Source organism: Carex rostrata, chromosome 5 (assembly GCF_964058835.1).
Source record: "Carex rostrata chromosome 5, lpCarRost1.2, whole genome shotgun sequence".
NCBI lineage: Eukaryota > Viridiplantae > Streptophyta > Magnoliopsida > Poales > Cyperaceae > Carex > Carex rostrata.
Window position 1 is genome coordinate 1,331,968 of NC_135922.1, and position 26,355 is coordinate 1,358,322.

Sequence of the window (26,355 nt, forward strand, 5' to 3'; positions counted from 1 at the left end):
GAATTTGATAATTTTGTTAGTGGCTTTAAATGCCTACCAATGATTTCTGAATTCCTATTAAGAGCGAAAACCCCTCTCCACTCAGTTCAAGAAGAATAAGACCATTTATTATGAAACCAGACACCAGCAACTCAATTCTTCCTGGTTCTGTCTGGGGTTTCATCAAAAGCTGCAGTTGTCAAACTCTCATCGAAGGAGATCCTTAATCGTCTTGCTTACACCCCGAAAGGTTCGTCAGAATCATTCTAACCATGGTATGACAGTCTCAAGGTTTATGTCATCCATGGCATCCCTCTGAAGTGTCAATTGGCCCAGGTGTTGCCAGCCTTATGGTCATGAAAAATAACAAAACAGGGACAAGTTCAATGTCCAATTTCAGCTTTTTTTTTTATTCTTTCTTTTACCGCTCAACTCATGATCCAAATGAACCAGTTGGAATTAATCCATGCATAGCACAAAACCACTTTTTTTTTACTTGGTAAATTAGGGAAGAACTGAGCATCAGATAGGCAATAAACATATGTTATCAATCAAGCTTTTTTCCTCATTTCACTAGGCAGCAATAGTCAGGGTTAAAATGGTTGCACACTCGGGATTCTTCCAACTTCAAGTTACTTGAGTATTAGTTGTTACAGACTCAAATAGTATTCCAATACATAACAAATAAAATGAAGAGAAAAATTGTCTTCACTGGCAAGTAGTACTAGTTCCACAGAGTCAATTCTACACTGGCAATCTAATTTCTTCAATGACAATTTATTCTTCAAGAGTAAAATTTCTTTTTTGAGTAAAAATAGGGATCAAGTCCCCATTTCATTGATAGAAGGGTGTTACATGAGGATGTAACATCCAGTAAAAAGAAAAAGAAACAACAGCCAAGTGGCTAAAGTGAAATACAAAAGTTGGTTGTTCAAAAGTTTTGAAGGCCAATATCTAGCTAAAAGATAAAATAAAGTAAACTCAAGACAGGAAGATAAACAAGCCAGTTTGTCGGATACTGGTAAACCACCTTTAAATGTTTTTCAGTGCCCAGTATACCCCAATTGTTCTTCAATTTGCACCAGTAATTGTGCCACTGTGCTTTCTGTTTCTCTAAAAATCCTCGTGCAACGCTCCCTCCACACGATAAACGCCGATATCAGGAAAATTGATCTTTCTTTGGCTGTGTATCTGGTATCCAAAATCGGGTGCTTTGCTGCAGTCATGCACGGCAGTCTTGTTTGGAATACCCTTGCCACCTCTGTATTCAATTGTTGTGCGATAGGGCATGTGGTGAACAGGTGTAAAACTGTCTCTATATCTGATTTACACATTGCACATCTATTGACCATACACCAGCCTTTTCTGCTTAGATTGTCAATCGTAAGCACCTTGTTCAGTAACATTAACCATGCAAAAACTTTAAATCTAGGTGGGGCTTTCAGCTTCCAGATGAGGTGTACCTCACTTGTTATACGAGGCCCATTCTGTATTGCGACATAAGCTGATTTTACTGTGAATATTCCATTTGGCTGCCATCTCCACTTGACATCATCCTCTTGATTTTCATTGATCGGATTGGACCCTGTCAATAGGGTTATCAGTGCATCAAGCTGGTTGCCTGCTGATTCAGACAGTGGTTGTCTAAACATACCTTGCAGGGGTATTATCGTCATTACGGTTGCCAAGGTTACAGTATCGTCTATTGCGTGGGTGTGCAAGTCTGAAAATTTGTTTGTTAGTAAGCCGAAGCCCCAATCATGGTGCCAGAAACTGATTGATGCCCCACTCCCTACGATTCTGATTGTGGACATGCTCCAGAACCGTTTGACTCCTTCAGAAAATTGAAAGATCACTGTGTTTGGCAAGAGATCCTTAGTTATACCCGCATAGGCCAGTGGTGGTTTGAGTAGTGTGTGTTGCGGCTTTGTCCATCTCCAAAACCATTTCAATAGCAGTGCTTCGTTAAATATCTTTAAATCCATTACACCAAGTCCCCCCATCTTCTTTGATGTGCAAACAAGTTCCCAATTTGCAAGATGCAGTTTTTTCTCTTGGGATACCCCATGCCATAGAAAATTTCTGCGAATTTTATCTATCTCTACTATGACCCAAGCCGGTAACTTAAAGCATGACATAAAGTATACCGGGATTGATGATAATACTGCGTTCAAAAGCACCAGCCGTCCCGCAATAGAGAGATGTTGTGCCGCCCATCCTGCTAATCTCTTGTTGAACTTTTGGATCAATGGTAAGTATGCATTTTTATTTAGTCTCCTGTCTGACAAGGGGAGACCTAAGTATGTCATTGGGAAGGTTCCTAGCATGCATCCCATTATAGCCGCCAATTGAGTGCCAGTGGTGCCCTGTTTCTTGACCATGTACAAGCTTGACTTTTGTAGGTTAATGGCTAATCCTGATATCTGTTGGAATGCCAAAAATGCAATTTTTAACATCTGTACAGATCTGATTTCCGGCTTGAGAAAGAACAGTGTGTCGTCTGCGTATAGGAGGCATGGCTTCATGTCACGGTACGGCAGGCTCCATGCCCCCGTTGACACTAATTTTTTGAACCATCTCGTGAGAAAGTCCATTGCCATGATGAAAAGGTATGGCGACAACGGATCTCCTTGCCGAACCCCCCGTTTCAGAATTATTTTCTTACCCAGAAGGCCATTTATTATAACTTGCGATGACCCTGTCAGTACTGCCTCTTCGATCCACTTGCTCCAGATTTCCGGGAACCCCAGGTGTTTCATTACTTTGATGATAAATGTTAGTTTATAACAATGGTTTAAATAGCGTTTATCGCGAAATAGCGTACGGGTTAAAAAAATCGCGCTATGCTCAAATAGCGGCGCTATAGCGCGGAATAGCGCGCTATAGCGGCGCTATTTGGGCATAGCGCCATAGCTTTTTTGGTTGGAAAACGCTATAGCGCCGCTATAGCGCGCTATTTAAAACACTGGTTTATAATAATCTAGAAGTCAATAATACGATAATTTATCATAAAGCTTTGTTCATGAATTGGATGATTAATATCATTTTGTTGCCTTGAGTATTATTGAATTTATGGATCATTTCGAGTTCATGACTGAAATTGTGAAACTCCATAATATAGATGATATATACTCTTAATCTTAAAAGGTCACTAACCAAGGTAATTAGCAGGAACACTAATTACCGCTATAAGGTTAGTATGTGGATTGAAAGATGGTTAAGTTTTACAAACCATTTGACACGAGATGTCATTTTAATCACATAGATACATGTTCTAGGAACATGGTATTTGACAGACCCCGAATGAAAACATTAAATAGAATTGTGTTTGTGTCATTTATGTTTTTCATTCAGTGTCAAAGTTCTAAAGTATGAGGTATTTATCGTTCCCACTAAGAAATATATATGTGTGATTGCTATCTAACGCTGTCTGTAAATAGCAGTCATAACGGTAGCTTTTCGATATATATAGCTTAGCTGAGGAAGTGATAGTCTACCAAAAGTACTACTTGTCCCTCGTATCTCTATACGAGCTATAGCATCACTGGGCCCCTTGATAGAGTAAGATTATCAGCGCGCGGTATGATTACAAGAGTAATCATATTTGATAATATGCTTAAGATCAAGAAAAGATTAAGTTTACAAGGATGACACACACCTACCTTGAAACTAATCTGATAGCTATGAGACAGAAGAACAGACACAAGTAAATTGTTTACTGGATCGTGATATTGTACAGTACAGCATCATCTGTGTAATTGGATGGTCATGATGTGTTGCCAGATGCCGCTCATGATTATAGAAGTTAAAATGGTTTTAACTCTATTTACCAACATAACACAGATCCTATTGGGTCACACCATATAGGAGTTAATCGGAGAATCTTATTTTGATTGATTATAAATTGGTTATGATCAATGATAAGATGGTTATAATTAATTATACGTGTTATAATTAAATTATAAATGTTATGTAAAAATAACAAGCAAAAACATTGGTTAATTTATAAACGTGTATGACACGTTGTATAAAAGTTAACCGGTTAATTTATAAATGTGCAGGACACATTGTATAAATTATCGAAACAACAACCGCAAGAAAAATATATATAATTATTCAGAATAATTATACGAATATTATTTGTGTTCGGGCCGAGGGCATTTGGATCTTTTCAGATTCGACCTTATCTGCATGACACGTCATCGATCCTATCCAGATGACATGTCATCGATACTGAAACAAATAACCGAAAGAAAAATATATATATAATTGTTCAGAATAATTATACGAATATTATTTGTGTTCGGGCCGAGGGCATTCGAGTCTTTTCAGATTCGTCCTTATCCGCATGACATGTCATCGATCCTATCCAGATGACACGTCATCAATACCGAAACAAATAACCGGAAGAAAAATATATATATAATTGTTCAGAATAATTATACGAATATTATTTGTGTTCGGGCCGAGGGCATTCGGGTCTTTTCAGATTCGAGCTTATCCGCATGACACGTCATTGATCCTATCCAGATGACATGTCATCAATCCTATCCAGATGACATGTCATCAATCCTATTCACAAGGGCAAAATGGTCATTTCACACCTATGCCACATTGCATGTGTAGAAGCATGGAGAAGGATGTGGAAGGGTGTGGAAGGGGTATTTTGGTCATTTCACATATAAAAGGATGAGGTGTCAATGGCATATCTTGTAAATAGGCCGAACTTGGAGGGCATTTTGGTCTTTTGCAACCGAATCTAAACACTATAAATAGGGGTGGAGGGGTAGAGAGAGAAATATATATTCATATATATTCACATATATACATATGCACATTCACATGTATCTTTTCGTGCAGAAACGAATCGGTATTTTCTCTCTTTCCCGGTTTCTCTCCCAAATAGTGTTTCGGTTGAGAAAAGAAAGTTATACGTAGTTGACGTATAATCTTGCGGGTTGTTGTGGAGAATATTTACGGGAGTGATGAATAGTGTTTTACCGAATTTCGCGGTATGTCAGTTTTGCATATTGATGAAACTGAGCAACCAAAAATTCGTGATTACGGGTTTTCATCTTATTCCCGTGAATAGTGTTTTTGCATAATTCCGCGGTTTACGGTATTTCTGGCAGAAGAAATAAACCGCTCTCCGGTTAGTCCTGGTGGATTACCGATAGAGGTATCACACGTGTGATACTCCGAGTCGATTCCTTCCCTGGTGAGGCTCTACTCGCTCGGTCTGCATTCCAACTGTGATTTGGAAACAAGGTATAAATATGTTATATTAATCTATTTAATTTGTAAGTAGATTAAAGTTTTAGAAATCAATCATGGAGTAGATCTGTAAAAAGGATTAAAAGGGTCCTTGCAATGAAAGACTTCAGAAGGAACTCTGCTTTGGTCTTTCCGGCATATCCCTTTTAATTCACGGCTTGAGTTAGAAGTAAAAATTTTTGTTTTACGTTCTTTCCGCAGCTTAAGCCTAAACGGGTTTTGGTTACCGCGAAACCCCAAAAGTGGTATCCTGAAAACCCTACAATAAATTCCCAACTGACAGTGTCGAAAGCCTTGGTGATGTCTGCTTTGCACACGGCCATGGGAATATCTTGTTTTCGCGTGTGGTGTATAATTTGTTGAGCGTACAAGAACCCCTCTGTAATTTGCCTTTCTTTCACAAAGCCTCTTTGGGCACAATCAATCAAGCTTTTGATGTTCTCCTGTATTCTGTTTGCTAACACTTTGGAGAAAATACGTTGTATTGCATGTATCAGGCTAATCGGCCTGAAGTCACTTGGGCTTAAGGCTTGGTCCTTCTTTGGGATCAGTACGACATATGAGGTGTTGAGTGGTTGCAATGAAATCTTTTGTTGCATTACCGTGGTGTATACGGCATGTAGGTCTGGCAACATGAGGTCGATGAAGGTTTTGTAAAACTCGCCCGTGAAGCCATCTGGCCCTGGGCTCTTATTCCTTGGCCATTCTTTAACCACTGCTTTGATTTCCTCCTCTCTTATGGGTGCTCCTGTGTGAGTCAGATCTGTTTGTTGATTGTATAGGTTTGAGAAGTGCACCTGCGGCAGTTGCTGTGACTGAGCCCCCATAAGTGATGTGAAAAATTGGAAGAACGCGTTTGCCTTAGCCTTCTGATCAGAGTATATTACCCCTTGGTGTTCTATGCATGATATGGTATTATTTCTTTTTTTGGCTAAAGCTGTGGCATGGAAAAATTTTGTTCCTCTATCCCCTTCAAGCTCCCATCTTGTTTTTGCCCGTTGCCTCCAAATATCCTCCTCCAAGCTTGACAATTGCTCATGTCTTGCTTTGATCAGTTTGTGTATTTCTCTTTCTAGCATTGTTGCTTGCCTTTCTTCCTTTACCCTATCAATCCAGCCTATGAATTCTCTACACACGCCTATTTGCTTTTTGATATTTCCTACCTTTGCTTCTGCCCAATTTGTTATTGCCCTTTGTAGTTTGTTCAATTTGCCATGTAACTGAATCGGACTTACAGCCACTCCCTCCAGTTGCCATGTTTCTTGCACTAGTTCTTGCAGTTGTGGTTGTTTGAGCCAACAATTCTCGAATCTGAAAAAATTAGTCTTGCTGAAATTGGTTTTCGCAATGTATGAGATGGGGCAGTGGTCAGAGCACGTGTTTGGTAACGCTTGCTGGACCGAATTGGGGTAAAGTGTATTCCATTGAGGGGTTGTCACGGTCATTTGACCATGTGTATTGTCGACCTTGCATGGAGATGTTTAGTAACCCCAGAGATGACACAAATTGCGAAAATCTGAGCGGTGTTGACCAGCTGGATTGCGGCATGTTTCTTTCATTTTGGTCCAAAGTGAAGTTGAAATCTCCACAACATATCCATGGGGTACTGTCATTCGGTTTGGTCCCCTCTAATTCTTCTAGAAAAAGCGGGCGTGTCCCTGGTGTAGCGGGCCCAGCGGGCCCGTATACTCTAGTGATGCAGAACTCATGCTGGTCATCTTTGTTCCTTAACCGAACTGTTACTGAGAATTGCCCTATTTGCGAGTCTATCTCTTCAAACCTTCTATCATCCCATGCCATTAGAATACCACCCCTTGAACCTATCGCATTTAGAATTTGGACCTTCCTTAGTCCATAGCCGCATATTTTCCTCAAATATCGGCTCTCCATATGTTCAATTTTTGTCTCCTGTAAGCAAACAATGCTTGGGCGGTCTAATAAGATGGTTTGTCTAACATCAAGCCTTTTTTGCCTTTCATTCATTCCCCTTACATTCCATGATATGACTTTGATTTTTGTTTTATAATTCATAGATATTCTCTTGGCAGCATACACAAATAACTAACTGGGGATATATTGCATAACTTGAAGGATGGTACAACATCAGTCCGAAGACTTACATCCTTTTTGTTACAAATTCTTTCACTCTCACATGGAACTCTTTTCTCCCTTGTACTGAGTAGTTCCCTTCCTGCTAACCAAAACAAAGCAGCCCTTGCCGCTGACAACCACGAAAACATAATTGAAAGTAAGCTAACACTTCTACCGTTCATATCAGAACCTAACATTTTAAAACTAGAAATCATCTACTACAAACCGAGCACTGGCTCAATTCAAACTTCAGGCTGGGCAGCGCCCTCAGTGCCCGATTTCACCACTTCTTCCATTTCACGAAGGAGAGCTGGTCCCACTTCAACACCTGCTTGGTTCACCACCAGCTGAGCTTGGACGTCTGACAATGGGTCTAGACTGCGCATGTAGGTGAGGGTTGGCTGAGCTGTTGTTTTGAGCTTGGGTTTGGCTTGCTTGATTGACGGCCCCTCCTCATATCCCCGCACACGCTTGGCCCGATCCATCATCGGGACATAGGGCCCGTCCATTTTCTTTTTGAACCTTGGGCTACGGCGGACCTATGGTGGCTCATTGGACGGAGCTTGAGGGGCTCCCAGCTTGGCAAAGCCTGGTGGTGATCTGTTTGACTCTTCATTTGGGTCTATTTCTTCATTAGCTCTTTCATTTGAGTCCAGTTGAAGCCCAACTCGATTTCCTTCGACTTGACCTGTTTCAATTTCAGTTAGTGTTGGGCCTGTTGCTACAATTGGGCCTTCTTCAGCTGGGCCTGCAATTTGGAACATCTTTATAAAAAGAACGTTAGTTTCTTTTTTCTCAGCCCAACTGTAACTCTCCTTTTGCGTGTTGACCTTGAACGGGAGTTTGGTAACTGTCTTGTCTCCTTTCACATGCGTCTGTTCGCATTGAATGCTTGGGACTGTAGCGCCGAACCATGCCTGTCCTTGGGCGACTGACATCCCACTGAAAAAACCCCTGCAAACGCTTATTGTTGTTACCCAATTAATGCTGATTAGATATGGTACTCCCTGGTTTTCTCCTCCTAGGTGTACTTTGCTAACGGTATTGCCCTCTGCTTCAATCAGTATGAATTTTGCCACACCTGATCCCCACTTTGCAACGATTGGTGTTGCCTTCTGTGTTGTTGCCACACCCGATCTCCACTTGGAGATGAGGGCCATCCTATGGTTTGCCTTCAGACCTACCTTTTCCACCGGCAGAGACACCGGCTTGGGCACCCATACCTTTCTAACTGGCTTGGCAGCACCAGCTCGGCCACCTACCTGTGCCACCGGTATGGACACCGGCTTGGGCACCCATACTTTCCTCACCTTTGGTATTGACTTCCTCACAAACCTTGTCGCCTGTGTTGCAACCTTCCTTGACCAGTTTGCTCCTGTTGATGCCGTGCTGCCATTCTCTGAATCCGATGATGGTGTGTCCCTGGATGGGCGCTGGCGGTGGTGTTGTGGTAGCCCTGGTGTGTAAAAGAAGGTAGCCTCCGGCTGTCTCATCTGATCGGGGTTTGGTGCTGGGAATGCACCTGTCTGTTGATAGCGCCACCCTAACAGCATGACTCGCACCCGCTTTGCCCAATCTCCAATCCTTACCCTTAGAAACTTTGGTATCTGCCGAGGGTGCTCAGTTTTCATGAACATGGTTATGTGCTGGGACTGACCCCCCTCTATTCCATATGGCATGGTGTATCGTATGGTTCCCAGTCTTGCCGTAACCCGTGGCAGCGCGTCCTCGTTCCATAACTGAAATGGTAGACCTACTAACCTAATCCATGTCTGGAACCTTAGTGGTTGGAAGGTCATGTCAGAGGTTGGTTCCCATGCCGCTAGCTCAAACTTTGCCTCTCTAGCAGGTACCTCGTAGTGCCCCCCCTGAATGAAGATGGCTCTGTCTCTGACATTTGCGCATACCAGGAGGTAGGTTGTGCCGCTGGTCCTTTGCACTGTGCATGACCATGCTCTTCTACCGTGTCTGTCAACCAACACCTTCTTTATGGCTGCCGGCATGTACTCTGAGTGAGTACCTTGTGTGAGAGAGACCCAAGCTGACCTCTGCAGGTGAGCATTCTGCTCATGCAAGGTCCCACCCTGAGGGAGAGAGACATCCTCTTCCTCAGGACGCTCGTCTATGAAATCCTCTACAAACTCCATTGCTTTTGTTGAGTAAAGCACTTGTGCGTATGTGCGTGTATTGTTGTGTGGTTTAGTGTGGGTGTGTGGTTTTTTGAGGAGGGGTATGTGGGGTTTTATAGCATTGGTGCATCTTCCTGATGGGTGACCGAACTTAAGGCATTTAAAGCACTTAATCGGCTCCCTACAGTCTGCTTTTTTGTGGTCTGAGGCAAGACATCTAAAGCACTTATTGCCATTAAATGCTTTCTTGTATGCTGCTTCAATCTCCTGTGTAGAGAACTACCTCGTGTACGTCTCCTTCCGTTGTTTGTGTTGCCTACGTTGTACCCTCTGCCATCCATCTTTCTCTTCATGTGTACGTCTGTTGTCTCCAACTGGTGATGTTTGTTGAACTTGGCGAGTCTCAGTCCGCCCTATGTCTTCTTTTGAAATCGCCTTGAGAATCGCCTTTGGGCGGTGCAGTATTCTCATTTTTCCCTCATCCTGTCCCTTCGTAGTTGTGAGTGCATCCTCTATCGGCCTTGGTTTTCTTTCATCGCTTCTTCATACCAACTGAATAGAGTTCTGTTCTCCCTGCGTGGTCCTCCGGTTGCTTCCTTGGTGGGTGGTTGTGCATTCTCCTTCGCAATCGCCTTCCCTGTCGCCTTTGTCTTTGTCTTGTCTCCCATTTCAGCCCTGCTTAATAATTTTTGTATAATTCAAGAGTAAAATTTCATAATATAATATTATAATTAGGTATTATTAAGGATTTTGAGTGATTCGAACCATCATCCCCTTGAAGATTCAAGAACTCTGTCCAAATATTTGAGCTAAAGATCTATTTCACAAGACAAACTAATGTCTGTATATACATCTATAACAATTTTGCATCTGCTGTTATTGTGGAGAAGTAAAAAAAATTCTTAGCTTACGACATCATCATAGAGCAAACCCACATTTTTTTTTGTTAAAATCACTTAATGTTATATCATCCGAAAAAAATCAGGGCCATTTAAATTTTGTTTTCTCATTTTTATTCCTAGCTTTCGAATAAAAGGTTTTCAAAACAGAAAATAATTCGAAATACAACTAAGAAAATATACAGAGCAAACCCACATTTTTTTTTTTTTAGGAAAAACTCGTAGGCACAAACACACATATAAGGATGTTATCAAGTGCTCTAACTAGACAAAACTCTGATACCGACTGGTATAATATCAGTGCCAATTCGAACCCTCTCACGTTCTCTAATACAAACAAGTGAGATGGTTTGAGGCGGCTGGCGGAGGATTGAGATGGTTCGGTGCACGAGATGAGGACGTGGGCGGAGTAGGGTCACCATGGCGATCGCTTAATTTAGGCGGTTTGCGATTTAGGGAGATATCGGTATCATAAGAGAAATTAGCATTGTCTGAAGAAGAAGACAAATTAGAAGTATTGGATCCTTTTTTTAAAATAAAGGGTATAATAATCAATTTAATTTAAAAGAAATTAAATAAACAGTAAAATAAATAACTGTAGATAAAGGAAAGAGTTTCAAATTTTTATTGAAATATTGTTGTATTTTGATGAAAAAATTGGCTATTTCAATGTTTTAGATGGACATATCGGAAATTTTCCCAAATATTAAAACAGGATGAAGTAAAGAATGCTATCCTCTGTGGAGTATCTCTGCGGAGTTTTTAATTTGATCTGTTTGTTTTGATCAGACGGACCAGATTAGATCTCAAAATTTGGGCTCCATTTGATCTGATCCGTCCGATCAAAACAAACATATCAGATTAAAAACTCTGCACAGCTTCGCACAGATACTCTCCAGATGAAGTAAGCCAGTAAGGACTCAGCAGGATGGGGAGACTGAATTTGGATGGTTGACTGACTTTAAAGGAATCTAGATCTTCTGTGGCAACATCAGTGGTGACATATCAAATATTGATATTGTACCTCTTCAACTTGAAAAGGTATTGACATCTATATGAGATGCACTTGGCAAGTATGATTTTTTTTTTTTTTTTTTTTTTTTGCCAAAACATAGTATGATTTCAGATTTTCTAAAGTAACTCATATTTTGAGTTGGATCTGGAAAATCTAATCTGCTATGGTGCGGATATTAAAGGGACTTGGTACATTCCACCTCAGGCAGGATTTGGCATGAATTCAGATCAAACGGTTCTGATCTGAACTCAAAAATTGAATTACTTTGGAGGATCTGGACCCTTATTGTAGTATACCTGCTAACTGTTGCTATAGGAAAGGCACCACAATTGAATGCCAATAAAACAAATTATGAGTAGGAAGGTCCATCTAGCTCTATATTAAAGGGGCTTGGTGCCTTGGTACAATCCACCTCAGACCCATTAAGGATGACAATAAGGATGATGAGCGACCTCCAAAGCCCAGACCCATTAAGCCCAAAAGGTGATACTGGGTTAGAAATGGATGGGTGGGGCCATGACATGGGAATTCAATATGGGCCCAATTGTGGATTGAGTGCTGAGGGAGATGAGATAGTGGTGGGCCAGGCTAGAAAAGATTTGGGCCTGGAGTTGGCCGAAATGGAGGCTCAATTATTAGCTCAATTATTAATTGCATAAAACTGGGGATGGTGGGCTCCATTGGAAAACTTCCAGCCAATTGTCTCCTTTCAGATAATTAATTTTTAGTGTAGGCCGTACATAATGCATTAAGATGCACATAAAAGAAATTAATTTTTTTATCGTTTGAATTGATACTAATGAATTTAAAATTTTAAAAATTTATAAGTAAATAAAGCTCTTTTGAAGGAGATCAGTTTGAATTGTGTAAATTGGTCATTTGAATCTGACCCGATGGATTTTGACTGGAAGCATATATATATATAGGCAGCAAATATTACCGCAAACGTATTAATCAGATTATTCTTTTATTTTCCCCTCATATATTTATTGTTCAGAATCGACTCGATTGAGTTGTTCAAGAGCAGCCACATGAAAACAAAGTGATAAACTAAGCAAATCAACACGTTGTCGTCTTCTCCGACTTTCTCGTTTTCCAAGCAGACGACGCGTCTACTTTCTCCTCTCAATTTTGTTCATTATTTCATTCACCGTACGTTGTCCCTTCTTTTTCATTTTCTTTTTCTTTTTCTCACTCAATTTCTCCTCTCGATTATTTTACCGCTCCCCTTTCTTTCTTTTGAATTCTTTTTTCTTACTATAATGATCTGTTGAATCGAAGAGAGGTCCCACAAAATAGAAAAGCGGTTTCTACCTTTTAATTGTCATATTTTATATTTTATTTTCCACCTTTCTAAGAAAATTTTAGCTATGAAAATATTAGTGGCGTTAGGTACATGCAAATTTGATACCAGATGAAATTCATTTTATATTATATTTAGGTAGACAAATGTGGTAAACATGTGTCATCCATCATGCAAATTTGATACCAGATGAAATTCATTTAATATTATATTTAGGTAGACAAATGTGGTAAACATGTGTCATCCATCATGCAAATTTGATACCAGATGAAATTCATTTTATATTATATTTATATATATATTGGTTAGTGACCTTAATTGCACAAAATCTATAGCTGTATAAATAATTAAACTTGAATTATAAATTACTACCTGCCTATTTTTTAATATATTGTTAGATAAAATTTAAAGCATTTCTAGACTAAAATGGTTGTTCTTATTAGGGGTGGCAACGAACCGAACCGAACCGAACTTACTCTAGGTTTGAGTTTGGTTTGAATTAATTTCGAACCGAACCTGATTTGATTCGTTTCGAACCGAACCCATTTCGAACCAAACCCATTTCGAACTACACATTTTTCGAATCGAACCCGAATCGAATCACAAACTAAATTATTTTTTAGCAGTCCTAGTTATACTGGTAGTTTATACATTAATTTTTTCTCGCGGGACAATTTACATGGCTTCCTTTTACTGGTATGAACTATGAAATGAGTGTTTTTGAGTTGAAAAATTGTTAATGAAATACATCAGAGACGGCTTTCCTAGTATGAACTATGAGAGACAACCAAAGAGAGAGGAGAGACAGTCATCAAGGCCGAAGAGAGGAGTGACAGCCGGAGAGACAGCCAGTCGCCGAGAGCGTCGGTTATATTTTAGAGCTAGAGGGAGAGTGAGTTAGGGAGAGGTGGAGAGAGAACTAGGTTTGAGATTTGAGAGCAAGGGAGTGTCGGCTAAGTTAAATTATGACTCTCTATTTTGGATTTTAATTTCATCAGGTAAATGGACGGCCGATGTTATTATGAGATTCGAACCATAAAAATGATCGAACCCATTTCGATCGAACCAGGCTAGGTTTGGGTTTGGTTTGAATTAATTCCGAACCGAATCTGGTTTGGTTCGTTTCAATTCGAACTCATTTCGAATCGAATTAAACTCGAATCAAACTCGAATCGAATCACGAACCTCGAATTTTTTTGCCAGCCCTAGTTCGTATTATTTAACACAAATTAAAGATAAATATAAACATATTATGACTCGTTATAAATATTTCTTCATGAATTACATTTTTTTATATTAAGTCAAATAAAATCTTCACATGTGCGATAACTGAGTTGTTATAATTTAGTTGTTAAATAAAAATAAGAAAATTTCAAGTTTAACAGGAAATCTATATATATAAGCACTTAATATTCAAAATGATTCGAAATATGTTACAATGTAATAATAATTCATTCCATTATGTGTTTTACCTCATGTCATGAGTCATGTGCTTGAAGGAACCACCTTTGTTTGTTATTGTGTCATTTTATATCCGACGAATCATATATGGAAGAGGAATTGGGTAGGAATGATTGCTATCATTATTCTAGGTAAACTGTATGTATATATACACTACTACAAAAATGGTCATTGTACACTGCACATTGTACACAGATTTAACAATTTTATATAAAAACCGTGTAGAAATTATAATTTTTTGAGTGCCTGAAATATTTGTGGTATCTCTACACGGATATTTATTAAAGAATTAGTGTAGAAAGCCGTGAGAGAGCTACACAGACATTTATTAGGAAATGTACATGGCTTATTGTTTAAATAACAGTGTAGAAAGCCTTGAGGGGGCTACACGGATATTTAATTAACGAACCGTGAAGAAAGGTAGGAATTGTACACGTGTGTTTATTTAAATAACAATGTAGATAACCCATGAGAGCTACAAGGACGTTTAATAAAAAGCCGTGTAGAAAGATGAAAATTGTACACGGATGTTTGTTTAAATAACAGTGTAGAAATCCTTGAGAGAGCTACACAGACGTTTAATAAAGAGTCGTGTTGAAAGGTTATTTTAGGATTTTGTTTATATAAAAGGCCTTCTCCTTTAAGTACCGTTTTGATCAATTTATATTCTCCCTCTCACAGTTAACAATTAATGGGTGGAGATTTAGGTTTATCAATTATTTCAGATCGCAAATCTATCAAGATGAGCGGTCCGATATAATTGATAACCTACATCTTGAATTTCCATTTAAATTGCTTCATTTCCCCAATTAATTGGTCTGATTTCTGTGCTAAAATATTTTTGGAGGATAATATGAAGATACATGTTTTTCGAGGTCGGATTTGAGATTTTTGGAAGTTAATTTGTACCTCTCCTTCTTAGCAATAGATTTAGAAGAGAACAAGGAAGATTCTGACAAATCCTAAAACATGTATCTTCCTGCTACCCTCTGTAAACATTGTTCTTCTCCTTCCAGTGCCGTTTTGATCAATTTATTAAAAAAAAAAAATTTCTCTCTCTCTCTCTGTATTATGATCATTTCAGAGCCGAATAAAGAGTCGGATGAAGAGGTGGATGAAGGACCTTCAGAGGCGAATGAAGAGGTGGATGAAGGTCATTTCAGAGCTGGATGAGGAGTTGAATGAAGAGTCAGACAAGATCGTCCGACTCTTCATTCGACTCTTCATCCGGTTCTGAAGGTCCTTCATATCCGGTATGTAATTCATATGTTTTCCTTGACTTGTCCATATAATTAATATTGATTTCCTCTAAATTTGTTTTATTAGTTGCATTGTTATAATTACAATATTTATTTCTATAAAGCAAAAAAGAGATGTAGTTGCTAGATTATATTTTTGTAACTTGCATATTTTGAATTTTTGTAGTATTCAACAGAGTTAAAGAGTTACTCCAAGGAGCAGTTAGATCATGGTAGATGTACGTGGGCAGTGTGGTTTATGAAACAATTTTGTAAATTAGAATATGGATTTGTATAATTTAGTGTACATGAATTTTGTATAATTTATTGTACATGAATTTTGTATAATTTTTGATATAATTTAGTGTACATGAATTTTGTTTAGGGGTTTTGGTATTCTTATTTTGAAAATTTTCTAGTTTGGAATTGATCTGATTTTAAATGGGTAGCAAAAAAAAATTAAAAAAAAAATACAATTCTAAACGGACGTTAATAAATATTAAAAAAAATCCGTGCAGAAAGGTATTTAAACATTAAAAAAATATTAAAAAAATTAATATATAAAAAATACGAGAGCTACACAGACATTTAGCTAAATATCCGTATAGAAATGCATTTAAACATTAAAAAATAAAAAAATAAGAGAGCTACACGGACATTTAGCTACATATCTGTGTAGAAAGGTTTTTAAACATTAAAAAAATATTAAAAAAATAATAAATAAATAAAAATAAGAGAGCTACACGGACATTGAGCTAAATATCCGTGTAGAAAGGCATTTAAACATTAAAAAAATATTAAAAAATAATTAATAAATAAAAATATTTGAGAGCTACACGGACATTTAGCTAAATATTCATTTAGAAAAGTATTTAAACATTAAAAAAATTAATAAATAAAAAAATAACAGAGCTACACAGACATTTAGCTACATATCCATGTAGAAAGGTTTTTAAACATTAAAAAAATATTAAAAGATAAGAAAACTGCACAGACATTGAGCTAAATATCCGTGTAGAAAGACATTTAAACATTAAAAGAAAATTAAATTGTTGTTACTCGTCAAAAAGTGAATGTGAAGCCTAAATTCGTGAAAAAGGAGAGAAAAAGGAAGTTGCTCATCAAAAAGTAAATGTGAAGCCTAAATTTGTACTATAATTTTTAATTGTTGTTCATTAACAATGATTATTAGATTGGTACCATCAAATTTTGTATTCATGATGGCTTCCTAACAATTACGTGCGTACTTCTCAGAAGTTTCAACATCCAAAGAATGACATTTTAGAAGAGGGATATTTTGTTTCATGGTTTTTGAAAGAATGATATTTTATAAAATTTTCCATTTTTTTTTACGAGCGTATTATATTGCATAATCTAAGAATTGTGAGTAGGATTATTTATGAGATATTTTGTACGTACATACAACTCGGCGAACGAATTATCACAACACTGATTATGTTAATTACGAAACAAAATTCATGATTATGAGGTCGATCAACAAGACCATTTGGTGTTAATTTACAGTGATCAATCCAGACGGTAAAAACTTATGGGAACAGAGTACACTAACATATGTAAACATAATTGCAATTTCTGAAACCTTGGCCTATTCGTTTAGATTAAAATTTGCGATGTGGTTTTTGCCTTGTTAGTAACAATTGATAGATCGGGTGTACATTGTGCAGCTTGGGACATTTGGATCGTTTTAAATTCATGTTTTTTTATTTAGCTTTTCAGCGATGACACAATAATCGTTAATTAGAACCTTAATTTTGTATAATGAATTCAGTTTATCACTTGATATATAGTCTAGTTCAGGCTTCATGGGGCACTTGCCAACTGCTCATTTGTAATTAAATCACTAGTCAAACTCAAAACCCATATATCGAGGCTACTTTATTTATTTAATTCAATTGATTTAGACCAGTTCAGATCGCACATCTACTGCAGCAAGATGCTCATGTATACTAAATAAGAATAGAAATTGACTTAACAAACATAGTTGTTGGATGGAGAAATAATCTTCCTCTTCTAGAATTAAATTAATTTGTCACATCTAGCCCCATAAATAGGGCAGCTCATTTAAAAAGAAAAATGTTAATATCAAACACGAATATATGTTTAATGTTTAGAGTAGAAGTGTAGAACTAGGGTGTTTCTAAGTTCATTAAGTTTCTTTGTGAACTCAACTCTAAAATATATCGGATTTGCTTCAAACGATGAATCTAGACTGTTGAAATCCTTCTACCTTACGAGTGATGTATCTACATGTGAATTTAAACTTTCGAAATAATTTAGTATGAAATTAAGTGGTCAAAATTAGAAGGTTTATAAATTCATTTTAATGAATTCATTTTTTGGAAAGTAGAAGGATTTCAACAATTTGGATTTATCGTTTGAAGCTGATGAGTATTTTATATGCTTATTTGAAGGTGTATTTTGACACTTTTTTTAGCTTTAAATTTATTCCCAATACTCAAATTGACCGGTTGCAACCATACAACCTCTTGTTGAAACATCGAGGTCGAACACAAGGACAAGTGGGAGCAATCATAATTAATAGTTTAATTTAATTCTAGAATAGTGCAGAATTGTAAATTGGAATTTTTGTTCGTAGGTCGTACTCAAGTCACAGGTCGCGACAGTGTTTTGAACTCAATGCCCAAATAGAGTTGATTGTGAACTAATTAAAATATAAAATAATAAAAAGTAGTTTGGAACAAGATATGAAAGATCCAGGGGCTGCGACTCACTATCCGAATTAGGTAGCCTACCTACTTGGTTTATCAATTGCATCCATGTGTGTAATTGTGGGTTCCAGTATAAATATTGAGTAAAAAGATTTCGCGTTTAATTTATCACTAATTAACTACATGTCTTAATCTAATTGGACTTTTTTTTAGAATATATCCTAATTGGACTCCTAATCAATTGTCTAGACTTCGCGTCTAGCTTATCGCTATAGACTATTAATTATTGTCCTTGTGGTCCGGTTTTGTTTAGAACTAGAGTAGAACTAATATCAAATCCTAAGATTAATTTCTTGCTACTATACTCGGCAACAAGTACCAATAGAACCTCATTTCAACTAAAATGATATAGTCTCATGTACACGAATATTAATTTACAAGAATAATAAAACAAGCACTAACAATTTCACAAGCAATCACAATACAATTTATTACTAACCGAGTAAAGTAGATTTTACTAATTAATTCATCAAGTTCTACAAGGCGTCACCCCTAAAGAGATAAATTAGCCTCTCATGCGTGCGCCACTATCCATGAAAAAAGAAGAGAAAGACATCTTAAATGACAGAAAAATAAGGAGAAGAGTTGATTATACCAAATTCTCTTTCTTCTTCTCGTCGCTTTAAGAATCGCTTCTTGATTTACTATTGGATAAAATAAAGGTAAGCAAATAAATGGATTACACAAGAAACCAAGACAATAAGCAAGCACAAGAAATTATAAAAGACATAAGATTTTACGTGGAAATCCTTTCGGAAAAAAATAACGGAATCATACAGCACAAATCTACTAAATCAAATAATTTTACAAGTATATATAGGAGATTAGAATTCTTAATAGCACTATCTCACACACTCTCTTACAAATTTCAACAAGAAGAGAGCAAAACCTAAAAGAGACTTGGTGAAGAGCAGCTACCGACACAACTCAATAATTCGGCTCCTCTCATTTAAAAGTTATGACTGTAGCTTGTTTTAATTAAACCAACACCATCGGCTGCAACCTTCCCACCGATAGCAAAGGGTCAAAGTACCCTTTTAATTTATACATAACACAACAACGCTTCACTTGAATGCCGATAGCAAATAGATTTAATTACCATCGGCTCTGTATTTTTGCCGATAGGAATTTAACCATGTAGCATTGGTTAAATATAGGGCTGCACAAAAAATTCTTAGTTCGCAATTCAATTTGATTTTGATTCGAAAAAGTACGTGAAAATATTACAAACATGCGCAAATTAACAATTTTTATTATTCTCAATTCGAAATAGTTTGAAATTAATTTAAACCAAATTCAAACTGGACGTGGTTCATTCAAAATAGATTTGCAAACTATTATAGTTGAAATTTAAAGTAACGTAAACCATTGATTTCTGTTGATGACTTAAAAGTTAAAACATAATGTCGCACAGCCATAAGTCATAACTCGTAAATCGTAACCCTCGTTCTCAGTTCTAAAACCCTAAACAACTATCACCTCTTTATCGCTTTTGGCGACTACGATCACTTTTCCTTGTCGTAAAAAGATTCGTAAATGGTTCGAAATTGAGTTTGTAAAAAATTTGATTTGAAATTAATTTAAACCAAACTTAGTTCGAAATTAATTCAAATCAAATTCAAACTGGGATAAGTTCGATTCATTTGCAGCCCTAGGACCGTTATGCCGGGCCAAGCCCTTTGATTATCTTCAAATTCAACATTTACTGCCGACCCACCTTGATTCCGTGATAGATTGAGAGATAGAGAAAGAACAATAGTAGATGAGGTGTAAAATGGACTGCATCTAATCTAAATATCTATATTTGCGTTTCCTGCCTTTAATCTTTTCATATTTTAAATTTCTGCAGTTTTTACTCTTTGCTTTACTTATTTTCAGTTTTCATTACCAGTAACTAATGCTCAACTGTTTTGAGCTTTTGTTAGTTTTGTGTTATTTTATTTCCTGCGAATACAAACTTTGTAACCATTTAATCCAATCAAATATAGGCATGTGACCCTTATTTTTTCTCAAAAAAAATAGTAGATAGAGGTGTAAAATGTCCTTATGCAAAACTTAGATCTGTTATGAGCTCACCAGGTCGTTTTTTGGTGTTCATGAGCATTTAGGAGGGAGTCAAGCAAATCGGGAAATAAATCCCCTCATTAATTAATGTGCAGAGTTGGCAGTCTTTAGAGCTGATTACTATTTTTCAAGATCTGTAGTGACTCACCACTTCATAATTTGAACAAAGTTACAATATAAAAGTTGTAGATCTCTGTTTTCATAATTTTTCAAGTATTGGTTCACTAAATTGGAGCTCATATGACCAAACGTCAGCCAAAAATACAAACAATGTGCAGAGCTGAAATCTGCAGTGGTGGGCCGGGACCTAGGACCTCACGGGGCGCGAAAGTCTCAGCCAAGAGCATTTTTACAGTTGGTCCAAAGGGGCGGTGGCCCTTCAGGTCCCTGATTTACTGCCATATTAAATGTCCGTGTAGCTCTCTAAAAGCTTTCTCCACTATTAATTAAAAAAAAACCGTGTATAATTTTCACCTTTCTATACGGCTCTTTATGAAACGGCCGTGTAGCTTTCACAAGCTTTCTACACTGTTATTTAAACAAACATCCGTGTACAATGCCGACCTTTCTTCACGGTTCTTTAATTAAATATCCGTGTAGCTCTCTCAAGGCTTTCTACACTGTTATTTAAACAATAAGCCGTGTACATTTCCTACTAAACGTCCGTGTAGCTCTCTCAAGTCTTTCTACACTGATTCTTTAATAAATATCCGTGTAGAGATCGCACATACATTTCAGTCTTCCAAAAAATTACAATTTCTACATGGTGTTTATACAAAATTGTCAAATCCGTGTACAATGACCATTTGTGTAGTAATGTATAATGATTCCTTCCATGTAAATGCTTGGTTTCTTCCACAAAGACTAAGTTCACATTTATGCAACATGAATCTCGAAAGAAGCCAACGGCTGGAATGAGAATAACAGGGTCATGTTATCCCTTTGGAATATAATAACAGCAGATTTATATCCGAAAGATAGACATGTCACTCAGCTTTAACTATATAAACCCTCCTACACCCTACCGTATGATTATCAAACTACAAAATAATAAACAACATATAACACAAAATATACCGACAGAATAACCTCTATCATATCCACTTTTCACACAAAATTGGACCCGGTGATGGAAGGCACATCAGCCGCAGCAGAGCACACGGAGAGCAGGGAAAGAACCGAATGGCCAACAAATTCTATTTTCCGTGCCCCAGCGCACATCAGATCCGGTAGAGAATCTATTTTTGAGCCCAAGTTAGTTTCTATTGGTCCGTACTATCATGGACGAGATGACCTCAAACACATGGAACATTTAAAACTCCGGTGTATACCAGAAATTCCGGCGAACCAGGCAGCTGGTGTGAGAAGCCCTCCCAGACGTTCAGAAGCAGGTACCCCACGCCGCCGTCAGTCCATCTACATTGCCCCTGTTGAGCCATCTATGAAGGGTCCACCAGGGGGCATCAACGACGTGCCGGTTGAGCCACTTAAAATTTCGGGAGGGAAAGCTCGTGCTTACTATCAACAAGAGTTCGACCAGAGTCCGGATAATTTTGTTCGGATGCTAATTCTTGACAGTTGCTTTATTATCCGAATAATTCTCGCTGTCTTTCAACCTCTGATGTTTAGCTTGCCTTTCCTAGATGCGGACATTAAAGCGGTAAGATCTGATTTGCTTCTATTGGAAAATCAAATTCCCCTCTTTTTTATCCGGGAGGTGTTTTCTTGGCTTTTCCCCTCTCTGTGTAACCAAACATTAAAGTCCTTTAATACTGCCCTTGAATCGTTTATATGCTTGGATATGCCATGGAGAATCAATGATCGTGGCATGTCTAGCAAAGCAGTTCATTTGCTTGACCTTTATTGGAGATGCTCCTTGTCGCCCAAGATGTATAGGAAACTTGATGAGCTGGAAGGAGATCATTCTGAGAAGGAGCAAACCAGCTGGGCAGAAATACACCTCTCAATTAATGCACCAATTGGGATACCGAATGCAACTGAACTTGAAAAGACGGTAGGTTTCAAATTTGAGAAATTTGAAGAGAAAGGTCATTTGGATGTTATTTTTTCCGAACGTTCCTCTGGTTTCAGTATCATTCAGATGCCACGCCTGAAGATTAACTCGAGGCTGACAACCTTATTAGTAAATCTCATTGCCTTTGAGAATTCCATCTTACCCACCATGCGAACTTTTAGCAGTTACATGAAACTGATGGATGCACTCATCGATTCAAAGAAGGATGTGGAGTTCCTTGAGAAATGCGGCGTTATCGATAACACACTGGGCAGCAATGAGATGGCCGCCACTTTCTTCAAAGATATTGGTGAGTTTTGTTTTGTCGACTCCAATACAAATCATTTCCGCAGCTTGTATGAAGATGTGCAGAAATACTGCTGCTCATATTTGAACCGTCATCGGGCGAGATTGCTAAATGACTACTTCAATAACCCTTGGGCGATACCCTCGCTGATCAACGCTGTAATCCTGCTATATTATACTTCTATTCAGACAGTTTTCACAGTCCTACAATATTACTCCCCAAAAAAATGATTTGCTGTTAGTATCGATTATTTCAATTTTTGTAATCTTGCTTTCTTAATTAGCCCGTAATATTGTTAATTTTCCTCTTCTTTTTCTGTTTTCATTTTGTTTGGTTTGCTCTTGCATCCAAGTTTGTCCTCTAGCTAGATATATATTTGCTTCCAATGTACCACAATTAATGATGTTTAATTAGCATTTGGAGTTGAAATTGTCATTAAGAATATGTACTCTCTTGGCACTTTGCTCCCTCTTTTATTTATTTATATTAGCCCTCATTTTAGTTTTATTTTATTTTGGTGGAAAATGCCCTTGGGCGTTGTTTCTATTACATATATAACCCTCATTGTACTTTTTTGTCTTGTGCTATTGTACGTCTCAGCTTAGAGCACTTTACATATTGTAATTTATTTTTTTTATTTTTTTTAAGTAAGACTAGGGCTGCACAAAAAATTCGAGATTCGTGATTCGATTCGAGTTCGATTCAAAAAAGTTCGAAAAATATTCGATTCGAAAGTAATTCGATTCGAAATTAATTCAAACCAGTTCGATTCGAAATTAATTCGAATTCGAATTCGAACCAGAGCAAGTTCGATTCGATAATTCGCGAATTGTAAAGGAAAACATAATTTCCTCTCCAGAGCCTTCGCCAATCACGTGCAATAAACCCTAAGGTCTCCTCTCGCAAAAGAGAAACCCCTCGTCTGAACCAATCTCGTCCCTTGATTTCTCAATTCCTGTACTGTTTTCCTTTCTCCCCTCTCTCTCTTTCTTTTTTCCTCTCCTCACTAGCAGCTACTGTCTCTTTCTTTGTCTCTCTCTGTGTATCTATCCATCTATCTGTATCTATCTGCTATGGATTTCACTATAGTACACCGGAAATGGCGAAATCGATCGCCGATCGCCGCGTAAATGGCTTAGAACTTGCGAAGATTGTGACTTTTTGCTTCGATCTCTCATAAATTTTGTCGTTTTTTCTTTAATCGGAACTTTTCTCTTAGTACTCTACTTCCTGTGTTCAATTTCGAACTAATTTCGAATCAAATCGAATTAGTTCGAATTATACCGAACCAAATTCGAATTGGCCTTTTAGGTTCGAAATCTATTTCAATTTCGAACTGGGTTTGGTTCAAAATTATTTCGAATTCGAATTCGAACTAGGTCAGATTCGATTTGGTTCGGTTCGTTTGCAGCCCTAAGTAAGACATTGCAAAATAAAAAAAGTGTGGTTATGAGTTACCACCAATATGTAAGTGGTAGGGTCCAAGGCTGACAGGCCTAGACAGTTGTACTTAATGTTATGAAAATTTTACATCATCGGCTTTTCGATATGTAAAGCATATATGTTATGAAAATGGATATATATGTTAATAGCTAGGTAATTACAAGAACGAATCAAGCGTAATCGGCTTTTCAATGTCATATTCAATTAGAACATAATATAATATTTAATTAGAATTTTATCATATTTTTAGTTAGTGGCTTTAATACTTATGATTTTCGAGTCGCTATTAATTTGAAAGAGAGAAAACCCCACCGCTCAGTTCAAGAATAAATAAGTCCCTGCAACTCAATTCTTCTTGGTTCAGTCTGGGGTTTCGTCAAAAAACTGCAGTTGTCAGACTCTCCTCGAGGGGATCCTTCATCGTCATTGTTGAGAAGAAAAAAATAATTCTGAGCTTAAGACATAGTAATTACGGTAGTGCAAAAATAAAGATTCCCACGCTATTATGTTAAAATTACTTAAATGTTATCATCCGAAAATAATCAGGGTCATTTTAGTTTTGTTATCTCAATTTTATTCCTAGCTTTCGAATAAAAGGTTTCAAAACAGAAAAGAATTCCAAAATACAACCGAGAAAATATACGGACCAAACCCACATATAAGGATGTTATCAAGCGCTCTATTTCACTGGACAAACTCTGGTACCGTCTGGTACCAGTGCCAACTCGAACCCTCTCACGTTCTCTAATACAAACAAGTAATTAAGATGGCTTCATGAGGCGGTTGGCGGAGGAGTGAGATTGTTTGGTGCGCGAGATGAGGAGGTCGATGGAGAGCATGGGGATCGCTTCAGGCAGTTTGCGATTTAGGGAGAGATCTGTACCGTAAGAGAAATTGGCATGATCTGAAGAAGAAGAAAAAATAGAATTACTGAACCCTCTGTTTGCAAATAAAAGGTATAATGCTCAATTTAATGTTAAAATAATTAAAAAAACAGTAAAATAAATCAATGGAGTTAGAAGAAAGAGTTTCAAATTTGTATAGAAATATTGTTGTATTTTGATACAGAAATTGACTATTTCAATATTTTAGATGGACATATAAGAAATTTTCACAAAAATTAAACGGGATGGAGTAAGGATTCAGCAGAATGATTTTTTTTTAGAAACTATAAATAAAAACATAGATTTTACCGAACCAACTTATTGATTACTTTGGTTTTTACAAAAATTATAAGAACCGAGATGCTATTTTGGTCAAAAAAAAAATTTCAAACCGAATTGTCATTTCAGTTTGAGCCGTTTTTAAATATTTCGAAAAAAAAATAAATTAGTTGAAAAATTGTGAAAATACTTCTGGTTGAATTGCCATTTCGATTAAAAAAAAAAAAAATCGGACTGAAATATCATTCTAGTTGTTATTATTTTTGTAGAAAAAAGTAATGATATTAGTTTCATAAAAAACTCTTTTTTTTTAATTATGGATTATAAAAAAAAAATCTAGCGGGATGGGGAGATTGAATTGGATGGTTGACTGACGTAAGAGTGACTTTAAACGAATATAGATCTTCTGTGGCAACAGCAGTGGTGAAATATGAAATATTGATATCGTACGTCTTCAACTTGAAAAGGCATTGACATTGACATTGAAGAAAGAAGTGCAACGATGTTCCGCTGATCAGCTTCAGCTAGGCCCAGAACTATGACCACAAGTCTCTCTAAATCATCACTCCTACTACCAATGACTGTTGAATCAGCGGCATAGTCTTTTTTTTTTTGAAAATTTGGTAGTGAATCAGCGGCATAGTCGCTAGCTTTTTCTCGCTGGTAGATCCTTAACTCGCTTTATTAATTTCAGATAATTAAGATGTGAACGCAACCAATCGTTGGTTTGACTTTAAGCATGTAACAATTAAATAATTTCTTTTCGGACGTTATTTCCTTTCATTTCTGAGTCGATTATAATTCCAATGCAGTTCGTTTGATTAGACTTGGTCAATTCGAGTTTGAACTTCAGCTGATATCATGCAATGCAACCAAAAAAAAAAAAAAATTGTATTTTAACCAGGGAGCTTGTAAAACTGATGCAATCGCCTAGTAAGATTTTTTTTTTTTTTTTTTTTTTTTTTTTGGGTCAAAACCTAGTATGAATTCAAATTTCCTGAAGTAACTCGTATTTTGAGCTGGATCCGGACAATCTAATCTGCTATGGGACGGATTGGGCCAAATTCAGATCAAACGATTTTGATCTGTTCAAAAAAATAAAAATGTTTCCAACATGATCTGGCTTTAAATTCATTACTGAATCATGACAAGCGAGCTCCTAAAACCAGGCCCATTAAGCCCAATAGGTGATATTGGGCTATGTTGGAGATGGATGGGAATGCAA

General features: G+C 37.2%; 2 protein-coding genes across 2 annotated transcripts; one reads left to right on the forward strand and one right to left on the reverse strand.

Moving 5' to 3' along the window:
* Positions 1 to 1,022: 1,022 nt before the first annotated feature.
* LOC144554446 (uncharacterized) lies at positions 1,023 to 7,853 on the reverse strand. Its single transcript, XM_078302764.1, has 4 exons — positions 7,593 to 7,853; positions 6,943 to 7,161; positions 5,535 to 6,719; positions 1,023 to 2,402 (listed from the first exon to the last, which is right to left on the reverse strand). The coding sequence occupies exons 1-4, from the start codon at positions 7,851 to 7,853 to the stop codon at positions 1,023 to 1,025; spliced, it is 3,045 nt and encodes a 1,014-aa protein (XP_078158890.1).
* Positions 7,854 to 21,506: 13,653 nt separating this feature from the next.
* Positions 21,507 to 22,754, forward strand: LOC144554448 (UPF0481 protein At3g47200-like). The gene has a single exon (XM_078302767.1). It carries the CDS (start codon positions 21,507 to 21,509, stop codon positions 22,752 to 22,754), a length of 1,248 nt encoding a protein of 415 aa, XP_078158893.1.
* Positions 22,755 to 26,355: the final 3,601 nt, after the last annotated feature.

Coding starts and splice junctions, on each gene's coding strand:
- LOC144554446 (XM_078302764.1), bottom strand. CDS start 7,853: ATGGACGGGCCCTATGTCCCGATGATGGATCGGGCCAAGCGTGTGCGG. Junction 7,162..7,592: donor AGGGCGCTGCCCAGCCTGAA/GTTTGAATTGAG, acceptor GTTTGCTTACAG/GAGACAAAAATTGAACATAT. Junction 2,403..5,534: donor TCACCAAGGCTTTCGACACT/GTCAGTTGGGAA, acceptor GCATTCCAACAG/ATATCAGGATTAGCCATTAA.
- LOC144554448 (XM_078302767.1), top strand. CDS start 21,507: ATGGAACATTTAAAACTCCGGTGTATACCAGAAATTCCGGCGAACCAG.